The sequence below is a fragment of the Haliaeetus leucocephalus genome, unplaced genomic scaffold (genome assembly GCF_000737465.1).
Source record: "Haliaeetus leucocephalus isolate CR32 unplaced genomic scaffold, Haliaeetus_leucocephalus-4.0 Scaffold364, whole genome shotgun sequence".
Lineage (NCBI taxonomy): Eukaryota > Metazoa > Chordata > Aves > Accipitriformes > Accipitridae > Haliaeetus > Haliaeetus leucocephalus.
In genome coordinates, this window is record NW_010972800.1 from 4,723 (window position 1) to 14,159 (window position 9,437).

The window sequence follows — 9,437 nt, forward strand, 5'->3', positions numbered from 1 at the left end:
CACTCACCCCCCGCACTCTGCTCCCCGCAGATGTCAACGTGGACCAGCCGGATGAGAAGTCCATCATCACCTACGTAGCCACCTTCTACCACTACTTCTCCAAGATGAAGGCGCTGGCGGTGGAGGGGAAGCGCATCGGGAAGGTGACGGGGCAGAGGGGGCTGGCGGACAGACAGACGGACAGACAGATGGACAGATGGAGGGCTGGAGGGAGGGAGAGAGGGGCAGAGAGGTGAATGGGCGGGGCAGAGGAATGGAGGAAGAAGATGGATGCGGGCCCAAAGGGATGGACAGACAGACAGAGAGAGAGAGGGGAGATGGACAGCTGGATGGAGAGGAGGACAAAGGGGTGGACAGACAGACAGACAAATGGAGAGAGGAGACGGGCAGGCAGCTGAATGGGCGCCCAAATGGATGGACAGACGGACAGAGAGAGAGGATGGACAGCTAGATGGAGAGGAGGACAAAGGGATGGACCGACAGACGGATGGAGAGGGGTGCCCAAACGGATGGACACCTGGCCAGCTGGCTAGAGGGAGGGAGAGAGGAGATGGACAGACAGCTGAATGGGTGCCTACATGGATGGACAGACAGCCGGGCGGCTGGAGGGAGGAGGTGGATGCTCGACGGAGGGCCGGACAGGCAGCCGGGCAGGGATCTGGCAGGACGGAGCGCGGGCAGGTGGTGGGCAGATGGCTGGCGGGATGAGCCGGGGCCGGCGGAGCAGGGAAGGGGGGGGACGGACAGCAGATGGACAGACGGCCGGCGCCGCAGGTGCTGGACGCGGCGCGGGAGGCGGAGGAGCTGGTGGGGAAGTACGAGGAGCTGGCAGGCGAGCTGCTGGGCTGGATCGAACAGACCATCCTCACCCTCAACGACCGGCAGTTGGCCAACGCGCTGCCCGGCGTCCAGAACCAGCTCCAGGCTTTCAACACCTACCGCACCGTTGAGAAGCCCCCCAAGTGAGCCCCCCGACCCCATGCCGGCCCCACCGCGCCCTGGCTGGGCTGGGGGTGTACGGCGGGGGGCTCAGCGTCGCCTCTCCCCCCTCTCCAGGTTCATGGAGAAGGGCAACCTGGAGGTGCTGCTCTTCACCGTCCAGAGCCGGATGCGGGCCAACAACCAGAAGGTCTACGTGCCGCGGGAGGGGAAACTCATCTCTGACATCAACAAGGTGAGACGGGGACGGTGGCGGCACGGCGCCGTGCCGTACCATACCGGGGCTGATGGGGAGTCGTGCCGGCAGGCCTGGGAACGGCTGGAAAAAGCGGAGCACGAGCGGGAGCTGGCGCTGCGCACCGAGCTCATCCGGCAGGAGAAGCTGGAGCAGCTGGCGGCGCGATTTGATCGCAAGGCGGCCATGCGGGAGACCTGGCTGAGCGAGAACCAGCGCCTCGTCTCTCAGGTGCCGGTCGGTGGGGGGGACTGGGTCGATGGGGGTCCCGCTCCCCACTGCTACCCCCACTTAATGACCCCAGGGACCCGGGTGTTCGGGGGTCCTGCTCCCCACTGCCACTGGCCCTGGGGACCCCAGGTGTTTGGGGGGCCCACTCTCCACCACCACCATCCCCAGGGACCCAAGGTGTTTGGGGGTCCCACTCCCCACGGCCACCAACCCCTAGGACCTGAGGTGTCTGGGGGTCCTGCTCCCTACTGCCATCAACTCTGGGGACCCCAGGTGTCTGGGGGTCCTGGTCCCCACTGCCACCCCCTATTGACCTCAGGGTGACTGGGGGTCCCCAGGGACAGAGGAGCCGGCTCCTACCCTGCCCTTACGTCTCGCCGTCCCCCCCCAGGACAACTTCGGGACGGACATGTCGGCTGTGGAGGCGGCGGTGCGGAAACACGAGGCCATTGAGACGGACATCGTGGCTTACAGTGAGCGGGTGCAGGCGGTGAGCGCGGTGGCGGCCGAGCTGGAGGCTGAGCGTTACCACGACATCCGCCGCGTCCTGACTCGTCGTGACAACGTGGTTCGGCTCTGGGATTTCCTCCGGCAGCTGGTGGCTGCCCGCCGCGAGCGGCTGCTGCTGCACCTGGAGCTGCAGAAGATGCTGCAGGACCTCGTGCATCTCATGGACTGGATGGAGGAGATGAAGGTACTGGCGTGGCGGCAGGTGCGGGGAGCCGGGGGGGGACGACGCAGCGGCCGGACCCTGACACCGCCGTGTCCCCACCTCCCCGATCCCGTAGGGTCGGCTGCAGTCGCAGGATTTGGGGAAGCACCTGCACGGGGTGGACGACCTGCTGCAGATCCACGCGCTGGTGGAGGCTGACATCGCAGCGCAGGCGGAGCGGGTGCGGGCGGTGAGCACCGCGGCGCAGCGATTCGCCATGCCCGCTGAGGGTGAGTGCGGCCAGGGCACCCCGCAGACCCTGGGGACCCCCGGGACCCCTGGTGCATGCTGGCAGACCCCCGATCCCCAGGAGGGCTGGAGCACCCTGGCCCCCAGGCCCCCGGGGGGCCAGTGTACCCCAAACCCCCAGACCCTGGGATGGCCTGAGACCCCCAATCCCCAGGGCAGCCCTCGACCTTGGACCCCAGACCCCCAGGGTGGGTGCACCCTGGACCCCCAAAACCCAGGAGTGGCCCAGATCCCTAAACTCCAGGATGTCCCCCGACCTCAGCCCCCCGGGGCGGCCAGAGCCCCCTGGGCCCCCAAACCCCTGGGATGTCCCCCAGCCCCCCCAGGGCAGCTGGTGCACCCCGAGCCCCCCTCAGGGACCTGCTGGGGGTCCCCGCAGGCTACCAGCCCTGCGAGCCGGCAGCGGTGCGGGAGCGCGTGGCCACGCTGGAGCTGCGTTACCGGGAGCTGGCGGAGCTGGCGGGACAGCGCCGGGCTCGGCTGGAGGAATCGCGGCGGCTCTGGAAATTTTTCTGGGACACCGGGGAGGAAGAAGCCTGGATGCGGGAGCAGGAACGTCTCCTCTCCTCTGAGGACGTCGGCCGGGATCTGACCAGCTCCCTGCGCCTGCTGAGCCAGCACGACGCCTTCCGCGGGGAGCTGAGCGGGCGTGCGGGGCCACTGGAGCAGGCGCTTGCCCGAGGCCGGGGTCTGGCGGCCGAGGGCCGGCTAGGGGCGGCCGAGGTAGCCGAGCGGGTACGGGAGATGGAAGGACGTTGGCGAGCGTTGGCCGAGCTGGCGGCCGAACGCGAGCGACGCCTGCGGGAAGCCGCCGGCTTCTTCCAGTTCCAGGCGGAGGCGGCGGACACAGAGGCCTGGTTGGAGGACGCCCTGCGCCTGGCGTCCAGCCCCGAGATGGGCCACGACGAGTATTCCACCCGCAGCCTGGCCCGGCAGCACCGGGAAGTGCAGGAGGAGGTGCGGAGCCACCGCCCCGCCATCGACGCCCTGCACGAACAGGCTCGCGCCCTGCCACCCGCCTTCGCCGACTTTCCCGGCGCGGCCGGTCGGCTGCCGGCGCTGGAGCGGCGTTACCAGGAATTGGCGGCGCGAGCCGAGCGCCGGCGGCAGGACCTGCAGGACGCTCTCAGCCTCTACACCATGCGCAGCGAGGCGGACGCCTGCGGGCTGTGGGTGGGCGAGAAGGAGCAGTGGCTGCACGCCATGCACGTCCCCGACAAGCTGGAGGACCTGGAGGTGGTGCAGCAGCGGTGAGCGCCGGCACCGGATCCCCCCACTTCCCAGCACGGCCCGGTCCTTCCCGGTGGGTGCTGAGCCCCTGTCCCTGCTCCCTGCCTGCAGCTTTGAGACGCTGGAGCCGGAGATGAATAACCTGGCGTCCCGCGTGGCCGCTGTCAACCGCATCGCCGACCAGCTGCTGGCCACCGACCAGCGCAACCAGGAGAGCATCCGTGCCACCCGTGAGCAGCTCAACGCCAGGTGGGTGGCGGGTGCTGCGGGCAGGCAGGGGTGGTTCTGGCAGGGCAGCTCCAGGCAGGACGACGCTCCATGCAGGGATGCTGTGGGCAGGGTGATGCTCCAGGCAGGGACGGGTGCTTCAGGCGGGCAGCATGATGCTCCAGGCAGGCAGGATGATGCTCCAGGCAGGATGATGCTCCGGGTAGGGACGGGTGCTCAGGCAGGCAGAATGATGGTCCAGGCAGGCAGGATGATGCTCCAGGCAGGATGATGCTCCGGGTAGGGACGGGTGCTCAGGCAGGCAGAATGATGGTCCAGGCAGGCAGGATGATGCTCCAGGCAGGGATGCTGTGGGCAGGATGATGCTCCAGGCAGGGATGGGTGCTCCAGGCAGGCAGGATGATGCTCCAGGCAGGGATGCTGTGGGCAGGATGATGCTCCAGGCAGGGATGCTGTGGGCAGGATGATGCTCTGAGCAGGGATGCTGTGGGCAGGATGATGCTCTGAGCAGGGATGCTGTGGGTAGGGTGACGCTCCGTGCAGGGACGGGTGCTCCAGGCAGGCAGGATGATGCTTCAGGCAGGATGATGCTCCAGGTAGGGACGGGTGCTCAGGCAGGCAGAATGATGGTCCAGGCAGGCAGGATGATGCTCCAGGCAGGGATGCTGTGGGCAGGATGATGCTCTGAGCAGGGATGCTGTGGGTAGGGTGACGCTCCGTGCAGGGACGGGTGCTCCAGGCAGGCAGGATGATGCTTCAGGCAGGATGATGCTCCAGGCAGGGATGGGTGCTCCAGGCAGGGATGGGTGCTCCAGGCAGGCAGGATGATGCTCCAGGCAGGGATGCTGTGGGCAGGATGATGCTCCAGGCAGGGACGGGTGCTTCAGGCGGGCAGCATGATGCTCCAGGCAGGCAGGATGATGCTCCAGGCAGGGATGGGTGCTCCAGGCAGGCAGGACGATGCTCCAGGCAGGGACGGGTGCTTCAGGCAGGGATGGGTGCTCCAGGCAGGCAGGACGATGCTCCAGGCAGGACGGCTGGGCAGCCGCGGGCAGGGTGGGCCGCTCTGGGTGCGGTGCCGGCAGAGGTGTTCCCCCTGACCCTGGTGCCACACAGGTGGGAGCGGTTCCGCGCGCTGGCCGACCAGAAGAAGGAGGCGCTGACGTCGGCCCTGAACATCCAGAACTACCACCTGGAGTGCAACGAGACCACGTCCTGGATGCGGGAGAAGACGAAGGTGATCGAGTCGACGCAGGGGCTGGGCAACGACCTGGCTGGTGTCATGGCCCTGCAGCGCAAGCTCTCGGGCATGGAACGCGACCTAGAAGCCATCCAGGGCAAGGTGCGGGACTTGCGAGCCGAGGCGGAGAAGTTGGCAGCCGAACACCCGGAACAGGCGCCTGCCATCCTGGCCCGGCTGTCGGCCATCGAGGCGGTGTGGGACGAGCTGTGCCGCAGCCTGCGGCGACGCGAGGAGTCGTTGGGGGAGGCCAGCAAGCTGCAGGGCTTCCTGCGGGATCTGGCCGCCTTCCAGGCCTGGCTATCCCGCACCCAGACGGCCGTGGCCTCCGAGGACGTGCCGGCCACCCTGGCCGAGGCTGAACGGTTGCTGAGTCAGCACGAGAGCATCCGTAAGGAGATCGCCCACTACGGCGACGACTACCGCAGCACGCGAGCCGTGGGCCGGGAGGTGACGCAGGGACAGACGGACGCGCAGCACGTCTTTCTGCACCAGCGCCTGGAAGCTCTGGACACGGGTTGGGAGGAGCTGGGGAGGATGTGGGAGAACCGCCACCATCTCCTCTCCCAAGCCTTCGCCTTCCAACTCTTCCTCCGTGACTCCAAGCAGGTTGAGGGCGTCCTCAGCACCCAGGTGAGCAGCTGGGGAGGTGAAACCGGCAGCGCTGGCGGCGGAGGGGGGACCCTGGGGTGCCGGAGGGACAGTGGTGATGCCCGGTCCGGTGCCCTGCGCAGGAGTACGCCCTGTCGCACACGGAGATGCCCAGCACGCTGCCGGGAGCCGAGGCTTCTGTCAAGAAGCACGAGGACTTCATGGCCACCATGGAGGCCAACGGGGAACGTGTCCAGGGGCTGGTAGCCACCGGCCGCAAGCTGGTGGCCGAGGGCAGCCTCCACGCTGACAAGGTGCAGGAGACGGTGGATTCGGTGGAGAGCAGGTGAGGGGACCCCCATGTCATGGCCCAGCCTCACCAATGGGGTCTCTGGCCCAGCTGTCATCCCCTGCCCTCGCTACAGGCACCAGAAGAACCGGGACACAGCCCAGGAGCTGCTGGGGCGGCTACGGGACAACTGGGAGCTGCAGCGGTTCCTGCAGGATGGGCAGGAGGTGAGCGCGGGACACTGGGAGGGACGGGATGGGGTGGGAATGGGGATGAGGACAGGCTGAAGATGGGAACAGGGATGGGACAGAGCCGGCACGGCGTAACAACCCCGTTCCCGCTCTCGCCCCTGGCAGCTCACGCTCTGGATCAACGAGAAGATGCTGACGGCCCAGGACGTCTCCTACGAGGAGGCTCGCAACCTGCACACCAAGTGGCAGAAGCACCAGGCCTTCGCGGCCGAGCTGGCCGCCAACAAGGGCTGGCTGGAGAAGATGGAGAAGGTGGGGGGGCTGGGGCGAGGCCGGGGTGCCGGGACCCCCCACTGCCGTGGCCCCACTGACGCCAGTATCCCCGGCAGGAGGGCCAGCAGCTGGTGTCGGTGAAGCCAGAGCTGGGGACGGTGGTGACGGAGAAGCTGGCGGCGCTGCGGGGGCTGTGGGACGAGCTGGAGTCGACCACGCGGACGAAGGCGCGGCGCCTGTTCGACGCCAACCGCGCCGAGCTTTGCGCCCAGTCCTGCGCGGCGCTGCGGGGCTGGCTGTCTGGCGTGCACGCCCAGCTGCGCTCCGACGACTACGGCAAGGATCTCACCAGCGTCAACATCCTGCTCAAGAAGCAGCAGGTGGGTCCGGCGGGGGGACGGGGTCTGCGGGGACGGGGTTTGCAGGGGACGGGGTGCAGGAGATGGGGTGCAGGGGACGGGGTGCAGGGGACGGGGTGCAGGAGATGGGAGACAGGGGACAAGGGTGCAGAAGGAAGGGGCACCCAGCACAGGGGGTGCACGAGGATGGGGTGCAGAGGACAGGGGTGCACAGGGATGGGGTGGATGGGGACGGGTGTAGGAGATGGGGTGCATGGGAATGGGGTGCGTGGCCCAGGGGGTGCGTGGGGACAGGGTACAGGGGATGGAGGTGTGCAGGGAAGGGTGCCCGGCATGGCAGGGGGCCTGGCACGGGGTCACTCACCCTCCCCATGCCCTGGGCAGATGCTGGAGAAGCAGACGGCGGTGCGGGAGAAGGAGGTGGAGGCAATCCGGGCGCAGGCACAGGCCCTCAGCCGGGAGGATGCCAGCGCGGCCGAGGTGCAGGGGCAGGTCCGTGCCGTGGAGGAACAGTTCTTGGGGCTGCGGGAGCCGCTGCGGGAGCGTTGCCGAAAGCTCCTGGCCTCCAAGGAGGAGCACCAGTTCAACCGCGACCTGGAGGACGAGATCGTGAGTGGGCTCCCAGCCGTGGGAGGAGACCCCCGGCACCCCTGACCCCCCACCCTCCCTGACCCTCTGTCTTCCACCAGCTGTGGGTGAAGGAGCGCAGACCCCTGGCTGTGTCCACCGACCATGGCAAGGACCTGCCCTCCGTCCAGCTCCTGATAAAGAAGAACCAGGTGGGTCGGGGGGGTCCGGCAGCCACCGCTGGCCCCCGTGGGGGTCCCACCATCCCCAGGACCAGTCCTGCTCACCCCATGCGTCCCATTCTCCCCCCGCTTCCAGACGCTGCAGAAGGAGCTGCAGGGCCATGAGCGGAGGGTGGAGGAGCTGCTGGGACGGCGCGGGGGGCTGTCAGGCCCAGCTGAGCGGGTGCGGGAGCTGCGGGAAGCCTGGCAGGAGCTGCGGCTGCAGGCGGAGCTGCGGCACCGGCGCCTGGAGCGGGCTCACGCCGCCCAGCAGTTCTACTGCGACGCCGCTGAGGCCGAGGCTTGGATGGGCGAGCAGGAGCTGCACATGATGTCCCAGGAGAAGGCGAAGGTACGGCTCCCGGCTGGTGTGCCCCCCCACCCCAGCCCCGTGCCCCCTCCCACCCTGAGCCTCTGTGATCCCCCCCCCACCCTCAGGACGAGCTGAGCGCCCAGGCCATGGTCAGCAAGCACCTGGTGCTGGAGCAGGCGCTGCGGGACTATGCCCACACCGTGCACCAGCTCTCGGCACAGAGCCGCGACATGGTGGCCAGCGGGCACCCCGAGAGGTGGGTAACATCCCCGGGTCCGCCTGCATTGTCCCACGGGGGCTGTGTGACCCCCCCCCACCTCCCATCCCCACATCCGTTGTCCCACGAGGACCATGTCCGCCCCGCTACCTCCCATCCCCACGTCCATCATCCCTCAAGGACCATGTCCCCCCTGCCACCTCCCATCCCCACATCCGTTGTCCCACGAGGACCATGTCCGCCCCGCTACCTCCCATCCCCACGTCCATCATCCCACAAGGACCATGTCCCCCCTGCCACCTCCCATCCCCACATCCATCATCCCACGAGGACCATGTCCCCCCCGCCACCTCCCGTCCCCACATCCATCATCCCACGAGGACCGCATCCCCCCCGCCACCTCCCACCCCGGCACACATCGTCCCCCGCCAGCGGGTGCCCGGTGCCGGTGCCACCGGAGCTGACAGCGGCCGTGCCCGCAGCGAGCGGCTGACGCTGCGCCAGGGCCAGGTGGACAAGCTCTACGCCAGCCTGAAGGACCTGGCGGAGGAGCGCCGGGCCACGCTGCAGGAGCACCAGCGGCTCTGCCAGCTCAAACGCGACGTGGACGACCTGGAGCAGTGGATCTCGGAGCGGGAGGTGGTGGCCGCTTCCCACGAGCTGGGGCAGGACTACGAGCACGTCACGGTGCGGGGACGGATGGGGCGGGAGGGCGCCGGGGTGTCCCCGTGTCCCCTCCCTGCCGTCCCCGACATGGCTCGCCCCCTCCCCGCAGATGCTGCGGGACAAGTTCAGGGAGTTCTCGCGGGACACCAGCAGCATCGGGCAGGAGCGGGTGGACGGCGTCAACGGGCTGGCGGACACGCTGATCGCGGCGGGGCACTCGGAGAACGCCACGGTGGCCGAGTGGAAGGACGGGCTGAACGAGGCCTGGGCCGAGCTGCGTGGCAGCAGCCAGGGCCGGCGCCGGCTGCTCCTCGACACCGTCGACAAGTTCCGCTTCTTGCGGGCGGTGCGGGACCTGCTGCTCTGGATGGACGGCGTCCGCCTGCAGATCGAGGGCCAGGAGCGCCCGCGGTGAGCGGGACGGGGCAAGGGGCACGTGCCGGGGCGGCGGTGGTGCCGAGGGGACGCTGACCGCGTCCCCGTCCTCGGCGCAGGGACGTGTCCTCGGCCGATCTGGTGATCAAGAACCACCAGAGCATCAAGGCGGAGGTGGAGGCGCGGGCCGACAGCTTCGACGCCTGCGTGGCCATGGGCACTGCGCTGCTCGACAAGGGCCACTACGCCGCCGACAAGGTGGGGCCTTCTCCGTCCCCGCGTCCCTGTCCTCATCCCAGCCCCACGTCCCC

At 68.7% G+C, this 9,437-nt stretch overlaps 1 protein-coding gene across 1 annotated transcript in view; it reads left to right on the forward strand.

Moving 5' to 3' along the window:
* SPTBN2 (spectrin, beta, non-erythrocytic 2) overlaps window positions 1–9,437 on the forward strand; it is a 22,218-nt gene that overhangs the window by 4,709 nt on the left and 8,072 nt on the right. The window contains exons 7-26 of the mRNA XM_010573125.1: window positions 31–143; window positions 775–962; window positions 1,057–1,174; window positions 1,247–1,405; window positions 1,797–2,099; window positions 2,194–2,347; window positions 2,746–3,616; window positions 3,708–3,845; window positions 4,941–5,697; window positions 5,799–6,001; window positions 6,081–6,171; window positions 6,301–6,447; window positions 6,525–6,788; window positions 7,152–7,376; window positions 7,457–7,546; window positions 7,653–7,907; window positions 7,994–8,124; window positions 8,568–8,772; window positions 8,861–9,162; window positions 9,246–9,384. Of these exons, the coding sequence (XP_010571427.1) occupies window positions 31–143; window positions 775–962; window positions 1,057–1,174; window positions 1,247–1,405; window positions 1,797–2,099; window positions 2,194–2,347; window positions 2,746–3,616; window positions 3,708–3,845; window positions 4,941–5,697; window positions 5,799–6,001; window positions 6,081–6,171; window positions 6,301–6,447; window positions 6,525–6,788; window positions 7,152–7,376; window positions 7,457–7,546; window positions 7,653–7,907; window positions 7,994–8,124; window positions 8,568–8,772; window positions 8,861–9,162; window positions 9,246–9,384 (4,853 nt within the window). The remainder of the gene's footprint in view (window positions 1–30; window positions 144–774; window positions 963–1,056; window positions 1,175–1,246; window positions 1,406–1,796; window positions 2,100–2,193; window positions 2,348–2,745; window positions 3,617–3,707; window positions 3,846–4,940; window positions 5,698–5,798; window positions 6,002–6,080; window positions 6,172–6,300; window positions 6,448–6,524; window positions 6,789–7,151; window positions 7,377–7,456; window positions 7,547–7,652; window positions 7,908–7,993; window positions 8,125–8,567; window positions 8,773–8,860; window positions 9,163–9,245; window positions 9,385–9,437) is intronic.